Genomic DNA, 25833 nt, shown 5'->3' with positions numbered 1-25833 from the left:
AAAGGTTAAGGAATTTTATTTTTTACAAATTAAAGACTATGTAGATTTCATATATTTCTGAATCAAAAACATCTTTGTCTTCACAGTATGAGAAAAATGCAGCCTGGGCTGACAACCAAGAACTAGAAAAGAAAGTGACAATTACAGTGATTACTGTATTAAAAACCTTTTAGACATTTTCTTTAAAAGTAGTATTTTTTTAATATCTTGTCATTCTTGGCACTGTTTCTAAAGAAAGACTTCTTTATCCCAAGCGAAAAAGCACAAGAGGTGGAGTTTGGCTTCAAAAGATGTTACTTAAGATTCTCAGACCTAGCAGAGAAGTAAATTTATGGAGTAGATTAGTGGGGGTTGAATGGGACATCCCTTCAGGAAGTTCCCAGGTCAGAAGCTGGAGGCAGCAGCTAAGTCAAGAGAGTAGCATCCAGTGTGAGTGAGCCTTCTGGGGGCAGGCCCTTCCAGCAGCAGTTCATAGGCAGGACATTGTTTCAGGCAACATACAGTGACCAAGCGTGAGCCATTATTGATTAGCTAGTGGGAACAGGGAGTCAAAAATGTTATCCTACTGGCAATAAGCTTTTGTTCTTTTTGCTTTTTGGGCCACAAGCAGCAATGCTCAGATCACTCCTGGTGGTGCTTTATGGATCACTGGATGCCTGGGAGTGAACCCAGTTTGACCACATGAAAGGCAAATACCTGACAATGAGCTTTGAATGGTTCAGAGTCCCTTCCATGGAATCCTGCAAGTAGCCAGAATTACACTGCTACCAATCCTGTTGTTGCTCCTCTGCCTGTGCAGCCCACAGAAGAGGCATGTGACCTGTGTTACAGTGCTGCCCTCCCACAAGTTTAACCATCACATAGAAGATAATCAGATATTTTGCAACTTTTACCACCTGTGTCCCATCCAGACGTTGATTTCTGGAAACAGGTTATTAGACCAAAACTAAAGTGCATGTGTAAAATTACCTACTGTTCCAAAGCTCTAGTTTGAGTAAAATGAACATTTGTCTACGGCCCAAAACTCTAATCTGACCCTGTCTTTTAAGTGTCCGGTAGGATATGACAAACCTACCAAAAGACTATTATAAATGATCTTGATCTCAACAAAGAACGACTAAGAGATTTTGCTTCTCTGCCCAGGCAGATCTTAATCTAGGCTTGTCCACGTAGATGAGTCCATGATCATTCCTCCCGTTCTCTCTCTCCTGAAACCTTTAAACACAGCTACCTGGTGGAGGTCACAGAATAATCAACAAAAAAAATAACAAAGACCCAGAGTAAGCTGAGATTCTCCGCTACGCCATAATCAGCCTTTCACCAATGCCTGCCAAGTCTTCCTTTTGTGCTGAGGTCCTCCTGCCCTGTGGGGGGAGAACAAGCAGGCTCCCCAATATTCAGATAAGGAATGTGAAGGGAACCCCACACATCCACATTCCTTTCATGATGACAAGAAAATAGTATTTGCCAGACCAATCGCAAGTTGGGAGGCCAAAATTTTCACCAAAAATGCTCTTCAGTTTCCTTGGAGGGGTTGAGAGATGTTCAGCTTTAATGAGCCTGAGTAACAACAGGACCAGCAAATTTCTTTTCAATGGAAAACATATTGCTTAGTTGCACAGGAGCTGTGTACAAACCAACAAAAGTGAAGGACTGGCTATGTGACTCTAACAGTTCAGTCCACTCAATGAAGCGCAGTCGGAAAGCGGACATTTGGCATTTGCTGCCTCTTCACCTCACTCCTATCATGGTGTCTGGCTGCCAGAGCAGAGGACAAAGGCAAGGGTGGGATTGGCAGAAAAGGGAATAGGGAAGAACCCCGGGAATATGAAGCCAAACTCCAAACTATATTCTGCTAATCAGATTTTTTGATCAAAAAATTCAAAATACAGAAAACCACAAAGTACAAAAGCTTTTCTGATGCTTTCATTATCATAGGACACACCACTTGTAATGTGTGTAAGAGGAAATGAGGGGTGGAGAGAGAAGTCAATTGGGAAAGGCTAGATGGTCACGTCATTTCTTCTCTTTCTTCTTATCCTAGAAATGGGTTAAAAATTACATGATTAATCCTTGAGTAAGATAATACCTGAATATCTTTAGTTAAGGACTGAAAGAAAAAAAATTTCCACAACACAGAAGTTGAATCTCAACTAATTCCCCAAGTTGCTGACAAATGAACAGAATAAGATGTGCAGTTTAATTGCCCCTACATCCCTTCCAAGAGTGCATGGGTAGGCTGCCTGACCACTATTGCTGCCATAGGCTTAGATCCTAACCAGCAAAGCTTACAGACAAGCAGTCTATCCTAAAAAAGAACTAGACCCACCCATGCACTCTAGGAATGAGAGTGGTACAAATGTTAGAACATATGGCTTGCATTTGGTAAAACCCTGGATTTGATTCCTGACACAGTATGTCCCTCCTCCCACCCCCAGGAGAAAAAGTTGTGGTCCTAGTGGCCCCCAAGCACAACTGAGAGTGACTCCTACAATAAAACAAAGTTCCTGATTTTATCTGCTCCCCTACTGCTAGGCCAAACTATGTTTGACACTTACTAACTATATAGAAAGTGTCTTAGGAAAATAAGGAATAGCTTGGTCTAAAGATTCTGCTCAACAACTTATCCAAAGGATACCTCTAGCCTAATTTTCAAATGTGTGTGAGCAGATTTCAATTTTTTTTAAGGTATACACTGAGTTTGGAAGCAATTCTCAACTTCTATTATAAGGTTAACTAACCTTCTCATTCATAGCCAGGATCATCATAAGTTTTCTGAAGAGAGTGACAAAATCTAAGAAGAGGTCAACACAGTGCCTGAAAGAGAATCAGATTACTTACAAAAACTGAACTTTCTGCATTAATTTTTACACAAACTCATGAAGGTAAAAGATATTTTAAAAACTCTCAGGGCTGGAGCAATAGCACAGTATCAGGGTGTTTGCCTTGCACGTGGCCAACACAGGACAGACACTGGTTTGATTCCTGGCATCCCATATAGTCCCCCAAATCTGGCAGGAGCAATTTCTGAGCACAGAGCCAGGAGTATCACCTGAGTGCTGTGGGTCTTCCCCCCCCCCCCAAAAAAAAAAAAGAAACCCACAACTCTCAGGGCTGGAGCAATATCACAGCAGCAGGGCGTTTGCCTTGGACAAGGCCAACACAGGACAGACACCGGTTTGACTCCTGGCATCCCATATGGTCCCCCAAGAATGCCAGGAGTGATTGCTGAGCACAGAGCCAGAAATAACCTCTGAGAACTGGGTGTGCCCCTCCCCCCAAAAAAATCTCTCATCCAGCCTCACCAATCCTTTTAAAAGCATCAAAGCCTTTGACTGGGAGGGTGCCTTTTTTTTCTCCCCAGATGACGAGACTATACTATGGGTATATGGATCCAAAACCATAGGCTTTCTACTAATTACATTCTTTTTTTTTTTTTTTGGTTTTTGGGCCACACCCGGTGGTGCTCAGGGCTTACTCCCGGCTGTCTGCTCAGAAATAGCCCCTGGCAGGCACGGGGGACCATATGGGACACCGGGATTCGAACCAACTACCTTTGGTCCTGGATCGGCTGCTTGCAAGGCAAATGCCGCTGTGCTATCTCTCCGGGCCCCTAATTACATTCTTTTTTTTTTTTTTTTTTTTTTTTTTTTTGGTTTTTGGGCCACACCCTGTGACGCTCAGGGGTTACTCCTGGCTATGCGCTCAGAAGTTGCTCCTGGCTTCTTGGGGGACCATATGGGACGCCGGGGGATCGAACCGCGGTCCGTCCTAGGCTAGCGCAGGCAAGGCAGGCACCTTACCTCCAGCGCCACCGCCCGGCCCCCTAATTACATTCTTAAAGCATGGTCACATAAATTCACTCAGTGTGACATAGTCTACCCGTAAGCCCACCAATATGGACAGAAAGGTGGGTCCAGAGATTTAGAAAAAAAGTCATGGTGGGGCCGGGCGGTGGCGCTGGAGGTAAGGTGCCTGCCTTGCCTGCGCTAGCCTAGGACGGACCGCGGTTCGATCCCCCGGCATCCCATATGGTCCCCCAAGCCAGGAGCGACTTCTGAGCGCATAGCCAGGAGTAACCCCTGAGCGTCACCGGGTGTGGCCCAAAAACCAAAAAAAAAAAAAAGAAAAAAAGTCATGGTAAAGAAAACATGGGGCTGGAGAGATAGCATGGAGGTAAAGCATTTGCCTTTCATGCAGAAGGTCATCGGTTCAAATCCCGGCACCCCATAGGGTCCCCCGTGCCTGCCAGAGCAATTTCTGAGCGTGGAGCCAGGAGTAACCCCTGAGCACAGCCGGGTGTGACCCCCCTCCAAAAAAAAAAAAAAAGAAAGGAAACATGTTTCATCTTTCATATTCATTATAACCATTTTATACTCACCAGATATAATCTTTATCTCCATTTTCAGCCTTCTCAATGATAAGTTGAGTATCAAAAAGGACAAAGCCACACATAACCAGCAGCCCCATATAGAGATTTGCCTGGTGAAAAAAAATTAATAAAGTTATTATATGGTAAACATCAAGGAGGAGAGAAAAAAACACATTTTCCCTGGCTCTTGGTCACTTCAAAGTACATCAAATTCTAGAGGCAGGAATGATAGATAGTACAAGGGTAGAGCATTACCCTTGGACTGAGACAACTCAGGTTTAATCTCTAGCACCATACGGAATCCCAATCCCACCAGGAGTGATCGCTGAGCAAAGCCAGAGTAGGACAGAGCAGGCCCTATACCATCAGATGGGCCATGAATTCTCACCTATCCATCTAAAAAAGTACATTAAATTCTAAGCCTATTGACATTAATATTCATGGGAATTAAAGCCTATGCTAAAGCCATCACTTTGCTAGGCACAATTCTGCACAATCTGGGGAAGAAAAGAGTTGGGCAATACCCAGTAGTGGTCAGGAAACAAGAAGTTGCCAGGGAGCAAATGAAGCCTCCCACCTGTGAAGCAAACATTCTAACTTTTGAGTCATCCCTTGGCCACTCTAATAATTCTGTTTGGGAGCCTACTGTTCTCACAGCTCTGTGCTCAAGAATTACTTTATTTGTTTTCTTGTTTGTTTTCTAGTTTTTGGGTCATACCCGGCAGTGCTCAAGGGTTACTCCTGGCTCTACACTCAGATATCGCTCCTGGCAGGCTCAAGGGACCATATGGGATTCGGGGATTTGAACCACTGCCCTTCTGCATGCAAGGTAAACGCCTACCTCCATGCCATTTCTCTGGCCCCACCTTTTTTTTTTTTTTTTTTTGGTGGTTTTTGGGTCACACCTGGCAGTGCTCAGGGGTTATTCCTGGCTCCAGGCTCAGAAATTGCTCCTGGCAGGCACGGGGGACCATACGGTACACCGGGATTCGAAACCGATGACCTCCTGCATGAAAGGCAAACGCCTTACCTCCATGCTATCTCTCCGGCCCCTGGCCCCACTTTGTTTATTTGTTTTTGTTTTTTAGACCACACCCAGTGATACTCAGAGATTGCTCCTAGCTCTGAGCTCAGAAATCATTCCTGGCAGGCTTAGGTGACTATCAGGAATGCCAGGGATCAAACCCAGGTTGACCTCATGCAAGGCAAAAGTACTGCCCACTGTGCTATCATTCTGACCCCAGAATATTACTTTTAATGGTGCAAAGATGATATGGGATGCTGGGGATCTAACATAAATTGGAAGCATGCAAGGTAAGCGCCTACCCAAGGTACTATCTCTCCAGCCCCTCCAATAAATTTTTCACCTCTGGAAAACAGTATCCTCCTTAATGAAGCTCAAACACTCATTTGGTCTGTGCTTTCACCCCATAGCAGAAGGCAGTATCCAAAGAAAGCTAATGGGATTCTTCAGTAAGATATAAGGACTCAAACAATGGTGGAGAGACATGGATACTCACTGGAGTGTGGTGTTGGGACGTTGTATGCACAAAACCCTACCAGTGCTATAAATCATAGTAGCTAAAACTTAATACATTTTTGTTTTGTTTTGGGCCATATTGGTGACGTTCAGGGGTTGCTCCTGGCTATGCGCTCGGAAATCGCTCCTGGCTTGGGGAACCATATGGGACGCCAGGGGATCGAACCATGGTCCATCCTAGGCTAGCACCAGCAATTGCCACTCCAGCCCCTAAAACTTAATACTTATTTTGTTTTTTGTTTGTTTTTGAGCCACACCAGCAATGCTCAGGGCTTACTCCTGGCTCTACACTTAGGAATTACTCCTGGTGATCAACCATGTAGGATGACGGAGATCAAACCTGGCAGCACAATACTCAAAGACAATAGAGATGTCCAGGAGGACTGGGCCATGGTAGGAAGCTTACCACAAAAAGTAAGGACATGCTCTTAGGGTAGAAAAGAGACGACTATGACAATGTGACAATATAACAAATGATCACTCTGGACAAGAACTGGATGTTAAAAGGTCAAATGATGTGTATGATACCCCTTCAGTAACAATATTGCAAACCACAGTGACCAGAGAGAGACCTGCTATAAAGGCAAGTGGCAGTGGGATTGGGAGGAGAGAAGGAGACAGAGAAACTTAGGGGTACTGGTAGAAGAAAATGTGCACTATTGAAGGGACGGGTGTTGGACATTGTATGAATGAAACTCAATCATGAACAAATCTGTATCTCAATATGATTCAATTCTACAAATTCAAAAAAATAAAATTTTAAAAGAAACCGTTCAGCAAAGTTAGGACTCCTTAGTCTATCTTATTTAAATGTTAGGCGAAAAAGATCCACATGGTCCCTAGAAATGTATAGCTAAGTCTTACCTGGAAAAGCCAAATAGATCCAAAGAAAAGATTGCCCAGGGAAGACAAGAGCATCAGACTCATGGCTGACATCAAGATACCTACAAGAAACCCAAAAATTCATTTTGATAAAAGCTTATATATATTTTAATCCCCAAAAGGTATTCCTTACTGTGCTCCCAAAATGAAACCTTACGATATTAACCCAAGTCATAAGAACTGGGAGACAGAAAAAGTTCTAGTAAGAAATTTAAGAGTCAAGGAGACCCTCTGTTTATTACCCAATACTTACCCCCAAGAAAAAGATAGGTCCGGCGCCTAGCATAGAGTGCACTCAGGGTGAAGCAGGTGAAGATCATCGCTGTGCCCATGAAGGCTGTAGGAAGGATACTATTAAGGAGAGACATTAGATTGAGGACTCCAGAGCTGGATTGAAAAGTCTATGTATCAAAGTAGAAAGACAAAGTTACCTAGGGTTGATGGCGATGCACAACTCCAGAGCAGGGCCTAGGCCGATTCCTAGAAAAAAGTCCAGAACATAAATATTACCGTCAGTTCTTGAAATAGACCCTTGTCCAAAATGATCATTAAAAACTTGGGACAGATTGGGGCCGGAGTGATTGCATAGTGGGTGTTTTGCCTTGCATGCAGCTGACTCGAATTTGATCCCCAGCACCCTATAGGGTTTCCCAAGCCTTTCAGTATTAACTTCCAAGTGCAGAGACAGGAATAACCCCTGAGCACTACTGGATGTGGCCCCAAAACAACTTGTACAGCCATACCCACGTAACTAAAATTCCTCAACAAGAACCATGAAAAGAATTAAATCTCTCTCCTCTATACTCTTTAATTATTGAAAACTTGACAGTTTATTTAGACATAAATGTACAACAATAAGACATAAATGTCCTTAATTGCTAAATATCCTGGATGACACAAAGAAAAGGAATCAAACATTTTAAATCCTCAAAACATTGAAGAGAAGTAAAGTGAACTATAATGTGACCAGATCAAGAATTATACTAGAAGAGAAGGCTAAAGAGCAAAGCTATGTCTTATAGCCAGTCATGCAGGACGGCTTCCCTTAATAGCAAGAGTGGCCTAGGCCAGACCGGTTCTGCAGGTGGTAACCTGCCAACCAGAAGCACAGCAACAATCTGTCCCAGCACCCGGATTTCCTCTACTCTGGTTACTATTATCTCTCCTTGTAAATAATTACCCTGCTTAATGCATTCAAATACCAGGGCTCCTTCATCAAAAAAATCTTAATCTCAAAAAAAAAAAAAAAAATCTTAATCTCTTAATCCTTTCCTTTCTGTTCAAACTGTATAGATAATACTCAGAATGAGTTGTATGAATTCAAATGTTTCTCTGCAATTACATTCTGTAGTTTGAGACAGGTTTCCCTTAATCTTAACTCTAGAAGAGCTTTTACATCTTTTCTTGAAAATCAGCATCTGTAGTTTAAGGCCCAGTGTATGGCTTTAATTAACTGCCACAAAGTTCTATGAGAGTTGTCAACCTGAGTTCAAAGAAGTAGAATTCTTTGAATTAAGAGAAGCTGAACTGAGTTCCACATCTACCATAACAGTTTTTTAACCTAAGTTTTAAATTTTCATTCATTCAAGCACAAGTTTATTTTTGGATGCAAAAGAAAATTCAGTGACAAAGAGCTTATTCTGTAAATGTTAAATATACCAAGCTGAAGTGAAAAGCATCTCAAGGCAAACAATAGTCAAAGACAAAGTGAACAGAATATATAAATCAGAATATAAATTCTGGGCATTAATCTAAAGAAATACTAAGAATAGGGACCAGGCCAGAATAGTACAATAGGAGATATGCACCCTGGATGCAGTCGACACAGGTTTGATCTCTGGCATCCCATGTGGTCCCCATGCACGACCAAAAGTAACTACTGAACATGTAGGTGTGATAAAAAAAAAATCTAAGAATAGTACTCCCCGACTCTAACAAACCAAGGCCTAACAAACCTGTAAGGAATGCGAATCCAGCAAGAAGACCCAGCCTTTTCTGCTCAGTTTCATGGCTATGAGGTGTTGCCATTAACCAAATCATCAATCCCAGGGATCCCAAGGCAGAGAGCAGGCCAGCCTGTAAGGACAGATAATAATAAATACCTAATCAAATTTATTTTGAAGGTAGGTTTTTGGTTTTTTGGGTTTTTTTGGTTTTTTTTTTTTTTGGTTTTTGGGCCACACTTGGGTTACTCCTGGCTCTGCGCTCAGAAATCGCTCCTGGCAGGTTTGGGGAACCATATGGAATCCTGAGTTCATCCTAGGTCTGCTGCATGCAAGGCAAATGCCCTACCATTATGCTATCTCTACGGCTCCTTGAAGGTAGGTTTAATGAGTTCTCACACTGATACACAGCAAGATATGGTCCCAAAATTTAATAAATATAATGTATATTCCCTTCCTCCCTCCCCTTCCCAACGAGGCAGCCTGCCCCGCCCGTCTCCCCCTCCCATCTTTTCCCTCCTCCCCCCAACCCCCCAAAAAAAGAGAAAAAAAATACAATGTATACATCTTGGTTAGTGAAAAACTTCAAACTTTTTGGTTATATTCCTCAACTGTCTCTTCTATTCCTACTGGTCAGATATAAATGCTCCCTCAACGTAAAAAAGGATGAATTGTTGGGGCTGGAGAGATAGTACAGCAGGAACTTGACTTGCAGGTATAAATGTCCGGCACCACATATGGTCCCCTAAGCCTGCCAATAACTAGGACTAAGCCCTGAGCACTGTCAAGTATGACCCAAAAACAAAAGCAAAAAGAAGAGAAGATTTCCACTCAACCATGTAACAATAACTATTAGCAGAAAATGAGACAAATCCTTATAAAGTAACAACCCTGCAGCAGTACTCCATAGTCAAATAGGCAAAAATAAAGACTTGAGAGGGGAAAAGCAGGAAATCACTGTGGTTGGGGGCCTGGTATGTCAGTTACCCATCTTTCAGAGTTAGGGTAAGACATTCTGTTTGGGGGCCAAATATGTGGCTCAATGAAGTGCAAGCCTTACATGCAAAAGAGTTCTCGGATCAATACCCAGCATAACAAAAAGATTGGGGGGGGGGGCAGAGAGATGGCTCAAAGTGACAGAGCATATTTACAGCAAAGCAGGGCTCCTGAGTGACATGTCTTAGTCCCCTGAAAACTTCTGGGTGTAGCTTACTGCCTAACCCCCAAAAGATACTGTACAGAGGGAGGGCACAAATGCAGTTGTGTAGATGAAATACCGATGACTGCACATCTCCTGTTTTAATGACTGACTCTGGCTGAGTTCAGTTCTGAAACTACTGAAAAAAGTAGTAAGGAGACGCAGAGGCAACCCAAAAGGAAAACTTGCTCTTACCTGAATGAAATGAGAGACCACATGGACATAGGCCCCTGCAGCTGCTACAAACATACAGAGGGCAAAACTGGCATAGACCTTCTTCAGGTGCTGCTGTGTTGAGGAGGTTCTAGGAAAGAAGGACAATAGCATCACTCCAGGACCAATCTCATCCCTAAGCTAAAAATCATTTACCTCCCATCCTTCCCTGGAACTATGTAAAATTCAATTTTTTAAAAATAGGTTAACAGAATCAAAGCCCCAAGTATTAAACCATCAGTATCCAAACTAAGTAACATTGGTTTTCCATAGAGCAACACTTAAAATCTGGTACTTGATTCATATCCTCTAGAGTCTAGTAGAGTTAATAGCAATCTATATACAGAAGTTAATGAACCAAGAAAAAGACCAAACTTGAAGGGAGAAGCCACCAGAAACTTCAGTCAAGGTCAAAGCTCTTACATGTGGGAGAATTTAAAGAGGGCATCAAAGTTGATCTTCCGATCAAAAACGTTCATGATGCCAGAATCTGTGGGACACAGCCTTCACTCTGTGAATCAAGAATAAAAAGAAGAAAGGTCATCTTAAAGTCACAAGTATATACAAAACAACAACTTTTGCTAGAAGATATGTCATTTAAAACCCCATCATCCTAACATGACCTACATGTAGACCTTCTAGAATACATCTGCAAACATGATCATTTTATATTGCAAGGATGAAACCTATTTTCTTTCCAAACTATTTTATTTGATTTCCATTCCTTTTTTTTTTTTTTTAGAAAAGAAAGGCGGGGGACTCAGACAGTCTCACACATGCAAGGCAAGTGTTTAAAATTATGTTTCTAGTACCAGAAAAGATTTAACAGAATTTCTGAGTTGAATATTTGAGAAAACAGTAAAAAACAGTTAAAAACAGTACAAAGATTTCTGTATATACCCTTTACCCAGATTTCCTAAATGCTACTATTTCATCCTACTTATATTATTCTTTTCTCCAAAAAGTACACATATGCAGAAATACATCTCAATTTTTTCCCTAAATATGCAGACTCTATGCCCTTATCTGTACAAACTGTTTACCAAAAACTTTTCAGGAAATAAAACATTTGATACAAAACTATTATCTGATGTATAGATCTTACTAAAATCTTACCAACTACAGCATGTCAGGGAAAATGTGGGGGTTTTTTGGGGAGGGCACCCTACAGTGGTAAAAGGCTATTCCCCATTCTGTGGTGCTAGGCTTACGACTGAACTGTTCAAGTTACATTATCTCAGTATCAAAAAGTGCAATTTTTTAACTTTGCTCCTTATATCTCACATGCAATACTAAATAAACATAATCAATTTATAGAACTTAGAAAATCAGTATTTTGGGCCCAGAGAGATAGCTCAGCGGCGTTTGCCTTGCAAGCAGCCGATCCAGGACCAAAGGTGGTTGGTTCAAATCCCGGTGTCCCATATGGTCCCCTGTGCCTGCCAGGAGCTATTTCTGAGCAGACAGCCAGGAGTAACCCCTGAGCACTGCCAGGTGTGGCCCAAAAACCAAAAAAAAAAAAAAAAAAGAAAATCAGTATTTTATATTAAACATATATAACCCCACAGATATATATATGTATGTATATATACAGATATATTTCTCCTCCAGGTTAATATAGTCTTTTTTTGTTTGTTTTGGGCCACACTTGGTAGCACTATGGGTTACTCCTGGCTCTGTGCTCAGAAATCACTTCTGGCAGGCTTGGGAAACCATATGGGATGTTGGGAATCAAACCCGGGTCCATTCCGGGTCAGCCACGTGCAAAGAAAAAACCCTACTGCTATGCTATTTCTCCGGCCAGTTAATGTATCTTAATACCTTCTTATATAAAAGGAGGAGGGGTTACATAAAAATTGAGTTGTTTGAAAGATAGGTCAGAGGGGGCCAGATAGCACAGCAGTAGCATATAGCACAATCAGACCCGGAAGGGACCAGGTCTGATTCCCGGTATCCCATATGATCCCCAAGTCTGCAAGGGGCAATTTCTGGGTAGAGAGCTAGGAGTAACCCCTGGGCACCACTGGGTGTGGCCCAAAAACCAATCAATTAATCAATCAAAAAAGTTTAAAATAAAAAAAAAATGGGGGCCCGGAGATAGCACAGCGGCGTTTGCCTTGCAAGCAGCCGATCCAGGACCAAAGGTGGTTGGTTCGAATCCCGGTGTCCCATATGGTCCCCCGTGCCTGCCAGGTGCTATTTCTGAGCAGACAGCCAGGAGTAACCCCTGAGCACTGCCGGGTATGGCCCAAAAACCAAAAAAAAAAAAAAAAAAATAAGGATAAAGAAAGATAGATCAGTTATTCTCTCCTAAACAGTATCCAACCCTCCATTCAGAAAAATTATTTTGGCCAATAAAAGTTACAATCTCCAGGGGGGCCAAACCACTAGTAAAGTGAAGAGGGGCGTTTTCATGCAGCTGACTAGGCTGAATCCCTGGCATCCCATACAGTCCCCTGAGCCTACCAGAGTGATATCTGAGCACAGAGCCAAAAGTAACCCCTGAGCATGAACACCCCATAAAAAAAAAAAGAAAAAAAAAAAGAAAGTTACAATCTCCAAATCAACTGGTATAGGAAAGATGTAATTCTCAGAGCTCACAAATATCACTACACTATTTCCTAATTCTTTCAAAAATGAGAGAATCAAATGGCTGTTTTTTTTTTCTGACTTCCTCTTTCCTTTCTTATCAACATCTCTACTTACCTCTATTCTTTTGTAGTTCTGTTCTTTGGATGGATACAGTGAGAAACAGGAGAACCTATGAATGCTACTACTCTCACTTTCAAGTCACAGGATTCTAGGCCCTCTTGATCAAGATGGTGCAATTATTGCAGGCAATTGCAGCGCCAACCACGGCCTTCCATGACCACAACGAACAGATCTCTAGAGAGCTCACTTACAGGATGGCAGAATCCAGCATCAGTAAAGTGTCTTTGTTTAAGGCTTCCATTAACACCTCTAATGATCTCCCCAGAGAGAACTGACTGAAGCAACTGTCAGAGCCAAGTTTCTCAGTATACACAACATACTCAAGTCCTCTTGCTTCCAGTTTCAAGAGTTTTTAAAAAATGGGGTAGGGCATTTGCCTTGTACGGAGCCGACCCAGGACAACTGGTGGTTCAAATCCTGGTATCCCATATGCTACCCCATATTTCTGAATGCAGAGCCAGGAGTAACCCGAGCGCCACCGGGTGTGGAAACCCCCCCCCCCCAAAATAAGTTGGTTATTTTTTTTTTGGTTTTTGAGTCACATCCGGCGGTGCTCAGGAGTTACTCCTGGCTGTCTGCTCAGAAATAGCTCCTGGCAGGCACGGGGGACCATATGGGACACCGGGATTCGAACCAAACACCTTAGGTCCTGGATCGGCTGCTTGCAAGGTAAACACCACTGTGCTATCTCTCCGGGCCCAAAAAAAAAAAGAAAAAGAAAAAGAAAAAAAAAGTTTTAGAAAAAGGGGGACATTGCCTTGCAACCCAGGACCAACTGTGGTTCAAATGCCAGCATCCATATGGTCCCCTGTACCTGCCAGGAGCAATTTCTGAGGAGAGGGCCAGAAGTAACCCGAGCACCATCAGGTGTAGCCCAAAAACCAAAAAATAAATTAATTTAATTTAATTTAATTTAAAAAGGGGGAGGCAAAGAGTCAAATACTCAGTATGGGGGATGGGGTGGTTTAAAAAAGGGTGGCAATATTGTGTAACCAAACCCCAATGAATGGAAATCATAGGAGGGCTGACAGAAAATCATTTTCCAAAGTTTACTTTTGACTTTTCCCAGAGGATACTCTGCCCCTCTTACAACTACTATTGGGAAAAAAACCAACACTATATACGAGCAAGAAGGAAGTGATGCAGTGGAAATTTCTCCATTATTTAGTAATGACTTGTGTTTTAAAATCCTCCAAGGCCAGAGGCAAGGAAGTGACAAAAAGAATAGGGCATAGCCTTTGAATGATAAGAGGCCTGGGTTCAATCCCTGGTATCATATGATCTCACAGCATGTCTTAAAAGAATGGATTCTTCAGGACTGAACTGGGAGAATTCCCCTCACCTTCTAGTTTTTTTGTTTTTGCTTTTGCTTTGGGACTATCTGACACTGCTCAAGAATTGTTCCTCTTGCTGTACTAAGGCTGCTATTGGCAATGTGTGGAGAACGATGAGGTGGCAGGGATGGATGGAACCTACAGTTCCTACATGCAAAGCATGTGTTCCAACCTTTTGAGATAGCTTCCAATCCCCAAGATGCAATAAATTAAACATACATTTTTAATAACTATTACACAATATATGACAACTTTAGAAATGTGAGAAAAATCGGGGCCGAGCGGTGGCGCTAAAGGTAAGGTGCCTGCCTTGCCTGCGCTAGCCTTGGACGGACCGAGGTTCGATCCCCCGGTGTCCCATATGGTCCCCCAAGCCAGGAGCAACTTCTGAGCGCATAGCCAGGAGTAACCCCTGAGCGTTACTGGGTGTGGCCCAAAAACCAAAAAAAAAAAAAAAAAAAAAAAAATGTGAGAAAAATCAAGGAGATAGGATAGTTTGTTCTAAATATGTTTCAAAAGGACAAGAACCTGGGGACCAGTGCAATAGCACAGTTGTAGGGCATTTGCCTTGCACGTGGGCAACATGGGACAGACCCCGGTTCAATTCCCGACATCCCATATGATCCCCTGAGCCTTCCAGGACCAATTTCTGAGCACAGAACCAGCAGAACCAGGAGTAACCCCTGAGCGATGCCAGGTGTGACCCACCCACCCTCCAAAAAAAGACAAGAACCTGGCCAAAGCAGCAAATAGGAAGTTTTGTTTTGCATGCGGCTGACTCAAGTTAGATCCTCATAAGTCACCTCATCCTGCCAGGAGTAATTTCTGAGGGCAGTAACCCAAACAGGGTTACAGCAGGGTGTGCCCCCCCCCAAAATAAAAAAGACAAGAACCAGGATATAAATAAGGAGTTAATGCCGGTGAGGTGGCACTAGAGGTAAGGTGTCTGCCTTGCAAGCGCTAGCCAAGGAAGGACCACGGTTTGATCCCCCCGCGTCCCATATGATCCCCCCAAGCCAGGGGCAATTTCTGAGCGCTTAGCCAGGAGTAACCCCTAAGCATCAAATGGGTGTGGCCTCAAAAGCCAAAAAAAAAGGAGTTAAACCTATCAGTTTTAGGTGAAGGAGAGCCCAAGGAGAGAGTTGCCTTGTGTGAGCAACACTGGCTGTAGTCCAGAGTCTCAAGTATAGAAGCAAGACAGTCCATCCAATCAAGTCCTTACTATCAGAATTCTGAAAACTACCTAGAGTGGCCCTCATTCCCTAACCTCTGAGGGTAGGCTCTATAAAACAAAACTAAACCTTATCAGTTTTTGAAGGTTAAATTTTTAGTTTTTGAGGTGGACAGTACAGTGGATAAGGCACAGGCCTTGTAAGAAGCCACCTGGGTTTAAGCCCAGCAGACTGTATGGTCCTCAAAGTTTTAGCATGAGTGATCCCTGATAAGAGCCAGGAGTACATCCTGACCACCACCAGAGTGGCCAAAAAGTAGTATATTAAGAGGTCAGAGATGTTGCTCAGTGTTGGGACACATAATTTGCTTTTATGAGGTTGAGAGTTCAATTTCAGAAACCCTGCCCCCACAGGGTCCAAATTTTGTTAGGTATACTCTACTAAAATAAAGGAAAAGGTACATACTCGCTGCTCAATTCTTTCTTATAGCATAAAACACATCTAATCCCATTAGTGAATATCAGTAGTCTTCTTTCATTTTGTTTTTGGGCCACCCGGTGGTGCTCAGGCCTTACTCCAGGCTCTGCACTCAAAGATGACTCCTGGTGGTTAGGGGGTCAAATGGAGTGCTGTGAATCTAACCAGGGTTGACCACTTAAAACACAAGCACCTGACCCTATGCTATGCTCTGGCCTGAGTCTGTCTTACTCTGGATTCCAACTCATAGATGAACTGAGTAACTGGATCTTCTCTAGTTCTCTATAGTTAATTCTCAACAGGGAGGTGGTATTGTTTACATAAACTTAAAAGTGAACTGTGGGGCCGGAGAGATAGCATGGAGGTAAGGCGTTTGCCTTTCATGCAGGAGGTCATCGGTTCGAATCCCGGCGTCCCATATGGTCCCCCGTGCCTGCCAGGAGCAAGCAATTTCTGAGCCTGGAGCCAGAAATAACCCCTGAGCGCTGCCGGGTGTGACCCAAAAACCACCAAAAAAAAAAAAAAAAGTGAACTGTGCTTCTGGACAGTACAATAATAAACTTGGTTATACTGAATCTTAAATGTCAAGAAAATGTTGAAGTGCTAATCATAACCAAATTCCTTTAATTTGGTTAAGAACTTCATCCTAATCCTTCATTCATAGGAGCAGGAATCCCAACATTTATCAGAATCAGGACTGGAGAGTAATCAGTACAGTGAGTAAAGTGCTTGCCTTGCTTAATTAAATGTCATGAATAAACTGCAAAATATTTGTTAGAAGTGTCACCATTTTCTGGTTCTCTGGACCAGTCTCCTTTACCAGAGCCAAACAAAAATCAAACAAACAAAAAAATCACTGCATAACTTACTTGACTAAGAGAAATAATGAGGGCCTGAGAAAGAGCCCGATGGTTGAGCACATGCTCTTTTTTTTTTGGGGGGGGGGGTGTTGGGCCACACCCGGTGACGCTCAGGTGTTACTCCTGGCTATGAGCTCAGAGTCACTCCTGGCTCGGGGGATCATATGAGACATCGAGGATGAAACCCCGGTCCATCCTGCATCAGCTGCGTGCAAGGCAAACGTCCTACCACTGTGCTATTGCGCTGGCCCCTGAGCATATGCTCTTTATATAGAAACAATTCCAAGCAACATATGGTATGTCCTTCTCAAGACTTGCATTAAAAAATCTGAGGGGGGGACAGAGAGATAGCATGGAGTTAGGGCATTTGCCTTGCATGCAAAAGGACAGTTGTTCAAATCCCAGCATCCCATATGGTCCCCTGAGCCTGCCAGGAGCGATTTCTAAGCATGGAGTCAGGAGTAACCCACACCTGGCCCCCAAAAAATAAGAGCATACAAAACATGGCCAAGTAGTCAAAAGTTATGCATTTAATATTGTGCAATATAAATATACTTGGGAGGGCTGGAGAGTAGCAGAGAGGTAAAATGTTTGCCTTGCATGCAGAAGGACTGTGATTCGAATTCCGGTATCCCATATGGTCCCCTGAGCCTGCAGGGGGCGATTTCTGAGTGTAGAGCCAGGAGTAGCCCTTGAGCACTACTGGGTATGACCCAAAAACCAAAAAACAAAAACAAAAAAATAATAACTTGGGGAAGGAGAGAAAGTATACTGAGGAGAGCAGTGTACATGGCTGTGGTTTGGTTTGAATACTGGCAACACCGCCAAGCACCACCATGAGCACAGATCCAGGATTAGCCCAAGCATCAAGTGTGGCACAAAAAAAAAAAAAGTATTTCTGAGGTTAGTGTAGATGCTCTATCAGTTTAACAATTTAGCGATATTAGGGCCTGGAGAGATAGCACAGCGGTGTTTGCCTTGCAAGCAGCTGATCCAGGACCAAAGGTGGTTGGTTCGAATCCCGGTGTCCCATATAGTCCCCCGTGCCTGCCAGGAGCTATTTCTGAGCAGACAGCCAGGAGTAACTCCTGAGCAATATTAAAGCAGTCAAGTCAAAGACATAGCTCATACTAGTTTGTCAATTACATAATTCTTCGTTGCTGCTGTAATAATTCAACCAAGAGCCTAATTCCCCCAAATCCAAAAGGATCAAATTAATACTTAACAAAATCCATGTAATAAAATAGAAGATTTATGTGTGATATATATGTGTGTATGTCTGGGGGCTTAGTCCATCCCCAACAAATGTTAGGCCTAAGCAATCCCCAGGTAAAAGGGTTGAGGCAGGTTTAATAAATAAACATTTAATGAGGGGAGGGAGGGAGAGAGGGAGAGAGAGAGGGAGAGGGGAAGAGAGGGGAAGAGAGGGGGGAGAGAGAGAGAGAGAGAGAGAGAGAGAGAGGAGAGAGAGAGAGAGAGGAGAGAGAGAGAGAGAGAGAGAGAGAGAGAGAGAGAGAGAGAGAGAGACTGTTGTAAGAGACACAGAGAGCCAGAGAGAACAAACAAGACACCACACACCCTGTGGCACAGGAGCAACAGCAACAGAAGGAGTACGACTAAGCAGTCAGGCAAGCAGGGAGGCAAGCTCTTCGGACTTGATTCTCCATAGCAACAGGTAGGCAGGTAAACCAGGCACCCTGGGGTCCCCAGGCCAGCAGGCTTCCCTAGACTATCAGGCAGACTCTCTTTAGCCCCCACCCCACCTTATATAGGCTTTGTTCAACAGTCCTAAGATGGCAGTTCAGTAAGAGGAAGTCTATTAACTGACAAATTTCAGTTAAAGAAGAAAGAAAGGCTATGGCAGAAGGCCATGGGGCTGAATTCCTACATGTGATTTTGGGGGGGGGGGGTCCCCACACCCGGTGGCGCTCAGGGGTTACTCCTGGCTCTGTGCTCAGAAGTTGCTCCTGGCAGGTTCGGGGGACAATATGGGATGCCGGGATTCAAACCACCGTCCTTCTGCATGCAAGGCAAGCGCCCTACCTTCTTGCTATCTCTCCATCCCCGCATCTTGCTTCTTTCATAAAGTTCTGCTACTTCCTGATGGCACAACCTTGTCAGTTATGGATCATGACCTGCTATGTTTGATTATTTTGACCATTATTTCCTGTTATTTCCATAGCTGTCTGACATGTACCAAGCTCCTGATTCTTAGCAATACTAATGCTTCAGTTTCCTCATTTATCAAAAAGCTATACATAATTTTCCCTACTTTATAGTATGATTAAGTGAAAGAACACAAAATGTCGAACTGTTGTTACTCTTATGTTCTCAGAAAGTCTCAATTTGCATGATTCTAGACATACTGCAGACCTTACATATGCTATGTAAGCTAATTTTTAAATCTTTATTTACTATAACTTAAATTATCACTAACTTAGATTAATTATGGTAGGATTCTAAAAAAGCTTATAATTTGGGGCCGGGCGGTGGCGCTGGAGGTAAGGTGCCTGCCTTGCCTGCGCTAGCCTAGGACGGACCGCGGTTCGATCCCCCGGCGTCCCATTTGGTCCCCCAAGAAGCCAGGAGCAACTTCTGAGCATCACAGGGTGTGGCCCCAAAACAAAACAAAAAAAAAAAAACAAAAAAAAAAAAGCTTATAATTTGAGATGGTTAGGGCCACACCTGCCCCCTCCCCCAAAAAATAAGAGCATACAAAACATGGCCAAGTAGCCAAAAAATATGCATTTAACATTGCACAATAAAAAAATCTAAAATTTAAAGGAACTTGATAAATCTGGTTAAATTGACTTATTTAAATGGAACTCTCCTCTGGCACATTGACAGGGAAAGTCTTGTGCTTGGGGGAAACCACTGGTGTCAAGGATCAAATTAGTGTTAATCGCATAAAAATAAGTGCTTTAAACCCTGTATTGTCTCTCCAGTACTACAATGTTGCTCTTGTTCCATAAGCCAAGGCCTACTAACCACTAATTGATAATGGAGATAGTCAGGTTGGTTCTAGAAATTCAAATAATTCCAATGAGTAGGACTAGGCTTTAATTGACCTGACATTAAATAGAGCCCAAATCCCTTCCCTTAACTTGGACCTAACCCTGTGGATTAGGCAACACAGAATACTGTCTAGGGGCTATCTCAGAACCAAACAAATGTCTAGTGTAAACTGAAATATCCACCTTTTATATAGATCATAAAAAAACTTGGGTGGCTGAAGCAATAGTAGTGATAGGGTGCTTGCCTTTGATGCAGTCAAACAGCAGTCTATATGGCTCCCAGAGCCCCACCAAGAATAATCCCTGGGCAGAGAGCCAGAAGTCAGTCTTAAGAACCACTGGGTGTGGGGCTGGAGAGATAGCATAGAGATAAGGCGTTTACCTTTCATGCAGAAGGTCATCGGTTCGAATCCCAGCGTCCCATATGGTCCCCGTGCCTGCCAGGAGCAACTTCTGAGCACGGAGCCAGGAAAAACCCCTGAGCACTGCTGGGTGTGACCCAAAAACCACCAAAAAAAAAAAAAAGAACCACTGGATGTGATTCCCCCCTCAAAAAAAAAAAAAAAAAAATCTAGGGCCCGGAGAGATAGCACAGCGGTGTTTGCCTTGCAAGCAGCCGATCCAGGACCAAAGGTGGTTGGTTCGAATCCAGTGTCCCATATGGTCCCACGTGCCTGCCAGGAGCTATTTCTGAGCAGACAGCCAGGAGTAAGCCCTGAGCATCGCCGGGTGTGGCCCAAAAACCAAAAAAAAAACAAAACAAAACAAAAAACTACTGTCTTAATTCTTTTTTTTTTGTTTTGGTTTTGGTTTTGGTTTTTGGGTCACACCTGGCTGTGCTCAGGGGTTACTCCTGGCTCTACGCTCAGAAATCGCTCCTGGCAGGCTCAGGGAACCATATGGGACGCCGGGATTCGAACCACTGACCTTCTGCATGAGAGGCAAAAGCCTTGCCTCCGTGCCATCTCTCCAGCCCCTACTGTCTTAATTTTTAAAAATTGTGGTAAGGGGGTCTACTCTGCCCGTGTCTAGGGGCCATCCCCAGGGGGTATATGGTACCCCAGAGTACCATACAGTCTTAGGACAGTCTCTCCAACTCAAATTATTCCCTGTACCCAACTTTGACATGATCAAATCTTTTATAAACTATTTGGAAGACATTAAATCACAAGACTTCAATGACCTTATCATGGTCCAATAAAAATAGCAATTGCTTCTTAATAACAGTATACTTAGACCAAATAGTAAGAGGCACAGATTGTGTCCAGAACTTTTTTCATACATAGTTGTGCCTAGACCAAGATGGCGAACCTGTGGCACACGTGCCAGCTGTGGCACTCGAAAGCCCTGCAGCTGGCACATGGGAAAGTCCTCAATTAATAAATTTATAAAATTTATAGAGTTTTTAGATACTAAAATCCTGTTATTAAGGTTTAATTGATGTGCTGGCACTTTTGAGGAAATTCTTTGGTTTTGTGCAGCAGTTTGGGCACTCGAGCTCAAAAAGGTTAGCCATCACTGGCCTAGACAATTCACGACAAAGGCTGAATCTGATTCAAGTCACCATGCTTAATTCTCTAATATACCAGGAGTCTTTAGAGCAAATCAAACCCATGAACTGAATTAAATGTTAGAACATCAAATCAACATTCCCCAGGAGATATCTGGAGGGGGCAGTCATTACAAGTGGTTCTGACTCTGAAAAACCAATTTCTAGTCCCCTCGCTTTGAAGTCTTTGGAAAACAAAAATTAGTTCATATAAAAACTGCCTCATGGGGACCAGATAGATAGCACAGTGATAAGGTGTTTGCCTTGAATTTGGCCAACCCAGGATGGACCTGGGTTTGATTCCCAGCATCCCATATGGTCCCCAAGCCTGCCAGGAGCAATTCCTGAGCACAGAGCCAGAAGTAACCCAAGTGCCACCAGGTGTGGCCCAAACCCCTCCCACCAAAAAAACCTGCCCCATGGAGGCCAGAGCAATAGCACAGTGGGTAGGGCATTTGCCTTGCACAGCCAACCCAGGTTTTATCCCTGGCATCCCCTATTGTCCCCTGAGCCTGCCAGGGGTAATTTCTGAATGCAGAGCTAGGAGTAACTCAACCGCTGTCAAGTGTGGCCCCCCAACAACAACAACAAAAAAAAAAAAAAAACTGGGGCCCGGAGAGATAGGACAGTGGTGTTTGCCTTGCAAGCAGCCGATCCAGGACCAAAGGTGGTTGGTTCGAATCCCGGTGTCCCATATGGTCCCCAGTACCTGCCAGGAGCTATTTCTGAGCAGACAGCCAGGAGTAACCCCTGAGCACTGCCAGGTGTGGCCCAAAAACCAAAAAAAAAAAAAACCCAAAAAAACTGCTCCATGTAATTTGGTTATAAACTGGGTAATAGTGAAGTGTAAGACATTTCTAGTAGGCTTCATGGTAAGCCCAAGTAGCAAAGGAAAATGTAGTAGAGTATCAAGAGACTATTCAGTGTTTTCCCAGTGGATATTAATACTCTTGGGTAGTTTATGAAATAAAGTGAAACTTCAGGTCAGCAGCAGTGTCTTCTATGATAAAAACACTGACTGCATTTATTTATCTCCTTTGATCTTCACATCAATCATGCCATTAGGTCAAAATTTTAAAGATTAAAAAAGGAGAACTGAGGGGCCCGGAGAGATAGCACAGCGGCGTTTGCCTTGCAAGCAGCCAATCCAGGACCAAAGGTGGTTGGTTCAAATCCCGGTGTCCCATATGGTCCCCCGTGCCTGCCAGGAGCTATTTCTGAGCAGATAGCCAGGAGTAACCCCTGAGCACTGCCGGGTGTGGCCCAAAAACAAAAAACAAAACAAAAAAAAAAAAAAAAAAAAAGGAGAACTGAGCCAGGGATGTCTATCAGTGGTGGTGTCTCTGCTCGCGTGTGAGAACACGTGTGTAGAGTTTATCATTCTACATTGTTTTTTGTTTTATTTTGTTTTGTTTTGTTTTTGGCACACACCCGTTGACGCTCAGGCGTTACTCCTGGCTATGTGCTCAGAAATCACTCCTGGCTTTGGAGGACTATATGGGATTCTGGGGATTAAACTGCACACTTGATGGCAGACACCTTACTTCTATCGCCACTGCTCCAGCCCTCTCTACATTGTTTTAAAAAAAAGATTAAAAAGGTCAACTATCACAGGTCTGGAAAAACTCCCTCTCCCTCTCTACCTCCCTTTCTCCTTCCTCAAGTCCTTTCCCTATCTTCCTCTCCCTCTCTCTCCCCCTCCCTATCCTTCTCTTCCTCTCTCTTTCTCCTCCCTCTCCTCCTCCCTCCCCTTCTCCCTCTCTTCCTCTCCCTAACATTCCTTTCTCTCTCTCCCTTTTTCTCCCTCCCTGTCCCTCTCCTCCTCCTCTCTCCTCCCTCTCCCTCTCTCTCCTTCTCCCTGTCACTCTTTTCTCTCTCCCTCTCCCTACCTCTCCCTCCTCCTACCTCTCCTCCTCCTCTCTTCTTTCCTCTCTCCTCCCTCTTCCTCCCTCTCTCTCCCTCTTATTACTTTCTTCTTTCCCCCCTCCCTCTCCCCATCTCCCTCTCACTCCCTCTCTCTCTCTCTCTCTCTCTCTCTCTCTCCACTCTCCCTCTCCTTCACTATCTCTTTCTCATCTCTCTCACCCCCCCCCCAAAAAAAGGTCAACTATCATTTTTTCCTTTGTCTGTTGCTGGACCAGGAGGAGAAAATAACAAAAAAATAAATAAATAAATAAGGTCAACTATGCTATGCAACAGTGGAATGACCACTGACACCGGAGTTACAAATCCTGTCATTTTTTACCATGAAATTTCAGGAAAATAATTTTACCAAAAGTCACCTCTTTATATTTAAGATAAATATCATGGGGGCTAGAGAGATAGCACAGCAGTAGGGCAATTGCCCCCTGCACGAGGCGGACTCAGGAAGAACCTGGGTTCGATTCCTGGCATCCCATATGGTTCCCCCGAGCTTGCCAGGAGCAATTTCTGAACACAGAGCCATGAGTAACCCGAATGCCACCAGGTGTGGCCCAAAAACCAAAAATAAAAATGAAAAAAGATAAATATCATGAACATCTGCTATATCAAGTTAAGTGACTGACAAAAAAAGTCTACAAAATCACTGTAAAGTGCTACAAAGACATTAGGTCTGATTTGGCCAATGATACAAGTTAAACAGTCAGAATCAGACCTAGTAGTTTTTTGGGATCTTTTTTGTTTGTTTTTTGGGTCACACCCGGTGGTGCTCAGGGGTTACTACTACTCCTGGCCCTACCACTGTGCTGTCTCTCCAGCCCCAGATCTAGTGTTCTTATTACCATGCCCAATACTAGTATAGAAAGTATTCCTTTCAAGAGAATTCCTATTAAACCTTTCTATACTTTACAATTGGGTAACAAAAAGTATGCATTACATTCACCTGTGGAAGAAAAATGTACAAGTATCAACATTAAAATTACCTTTTCTATTCTTCTGTTTTGCTGACCAGGTCCAAGGGGCTACTCCTGGTCTAGAGCTGAGCTGTGATACCTCAGGGCATCCTGCATACAAATCATGTGATCAGCCCACTGAGCTATTTGCTATTTCTCCAGCCTCACCTTTCCAGTTCTCTAGCAGAGTTAAGACCTGTCAGAGCAGTAGCCAGTAAGAGAATGGATGCCATGTTTCCACAAGATGAATAATGAAAGACGGAAACTGTGAATCCAGATTACAGATTGCATTTCTCAAGGATTCAAACATTCTGTTCCTACTGGAGGAAAATAGCAAAAATCTAAATGTCAGCATATCCTTGAGACCAGAAAAATATGAAGAATAAAAGAACACTAGAAGAGTAAGCCTGGTACTGCTGATTGTGTTTGCGAAAGACGGTTAAGAAATGTCACTCTGAAACTTTATCTTTTTTGTTTGTCCTTTTCTGATTGGGGGAGAAACCCTATGCCAAACATACTCTCCAGCCCTGACAGCTAACTCCCCCCAAAAAATAATAAACTAGAAATAATTATCAATTACAAGCCAGAAAAACCCACTCAGCATTAACCTTTAACCTTGCAATCTTCCGAGTTGCAGGAAACTCAGCTATTCGGAGTTACATATTCACAAACGAGCTATTGCCAGAACAGACTCGGAGGGTTCAGAAGAGTCAAGAGTTCAGAGGGTTTCGTTGGGTCCGGGGAGCGGTTGAGGGTTTAGTAAAGCGATTGCAACTGGACTGGAATAATTAGCAAGTTCCTCACTTAGGAAATACCCAAGAGCACAAAGAGATTACTAAACCTGGCTCAAGGAAAAAAAAAAACTAACAACCCCCACGATGTGTGTCCAAAGGCGACAGGCTTGAGAGACACCCACACAACTCGGGACCCAGCCAAGGCCACCGACCTGCCTCACCTGTTCCAAAGGGAACCAATCCGGCCAGAGTGGAGTGGACTCGCCCTGTTGGGCCGGGGAAGCCAGGCCGAGCCTGCCTCTCTCTGCGATCGCTGGGTTTCCAAGGAAAGAACTAAGGAGCGTCCAGAGTCACAGTGGAAGGCATGTGACATCACCGTCCCCGCCGTGGCAGGCGACCCCGTCCCAGGCCCAACAAGCGCCCAAGCAAGGGGCAGCCCAACAGCCGAGTGGGACGAGAGGTTTCGCTTTCATTACCACTTCATGAAGAGAGAAAGCAAGCTGGGGTGGCCAGAGGGCGTGTCTGGGATTCTAAAGGTCGGATCAGAGGCCCAAAGGTACCTGAGTGCAAAGCCAGGGGCGAAATGCCGACAAAGTGGAGGAGGAGGAGGAGGAGGCCAGTCACCTGAAAAAGCGCATTTCGACGCCTTCAACCCGGACTCGTCCCCTCCCCCCCACTCCGGCGGCACCGCGCGTGCGCAGTCAGCACTCCCTCGCTTCTTTCCCTCTCCGCCCAACATTCCCGAGTCTGACGTCCAGCACGGTTCCCTCTCCCAGGGTACAATAAATCCCCAAACGGAAGACTTATTAACATAACCCCCCCCCCACGGACCCTCTTTCCATTTCTCCTTTCCGCTCCGCACAGTCCCAGCCTCATAAGTACCTACCGCTCACCGCCTGCCCGAAGACCACACAGCCCTTCAGATGCCGGAAGTGCCTCTGGCTCTCCCCGGGCTGCTCG

General features: G+C 43.9%; 1 protein-coding gene across 2 annotated transcripts; it reads right to left on the bottom strand.

The window, feature by feature from the left end:
• On the bottom strand, window positions 1–25833 carry TMBIM6 (transmembrane BAX inhibitor motif containing 6). Of its 2 annotated transcripts, none has more exons than XM_049783592.1 (10): window positions 25760–25833; window positions 10572–10659; window positions 10131–10239; window positions 8750–8870; window positions 7226–7274; window positions 7048–7145; window positions 6777–6856; window positions 4382–4482; window positions 2742–2817; window positions 1–2040 (listed from the first exon to the last, which is right to left on the bottom strand). In XM_049783592.1, exons 2-10 carry the CDS (start codon window positions 10625–10627, stop codon window positions 2017–2019), a joined length of 714 nt encoding a protein of 237 aa, XP_049639549.1. In that variant the 5' UTR covers window positions 10628–10659; window positions 25760–25833; the 3' UTR covers window positions 1–2016. The 2 variants fall into 2 exon arrangements, with proteins under 2 accessions (XP_049639549.1, XP_049639550.1); XM_049783593.1 differs by lacking the exon at window positions 25760–25833 and adding an exon at window positions 24170–24194.

The sequence above is a fragment of the Suncus etruscus genome, chromosome 11 (assembly GCF_024139225.1).
Source record: "Suncus etruscus isolate mSunEtr1 chromosome 11, mSunEtr1.pri.cur, whole genome shotgun sequence".
Lineage (NCBI taxonomy): Eukaryota > Metazoa > Chordata > Mammalia > Eulipotyphla > Soricidae > Suncus > Suncus etruscus.
Note: the sequence above shows the minus strand (reverse complement) of the source record. Positions and strands in the feature narration are given on the sequence as shown.

Coding starts and splice junctions, on each gene's coding strand:
- TMBIM6 (XM_049783592.1), bottom strand. CDS start 10,627: ATGAACGTTTTTGATCGGAAGATCAACTTTGATGCCCTCTTTAAATTC. Junction 10,240..10,571: donor CTCTTTAAATTCTCCCACAT/GTAAGAGCTTTG, acceptor CTTCTTTCCTAG/AACCTCCTCAACACAGCAGC. Junction 6,857..7,047: donor GACCTATCTTTTTCTTGGGG/GTAAGTATTGGG, acceptor GGTTTCTTGTAG/GTATCTTGATGTCAGCCATG.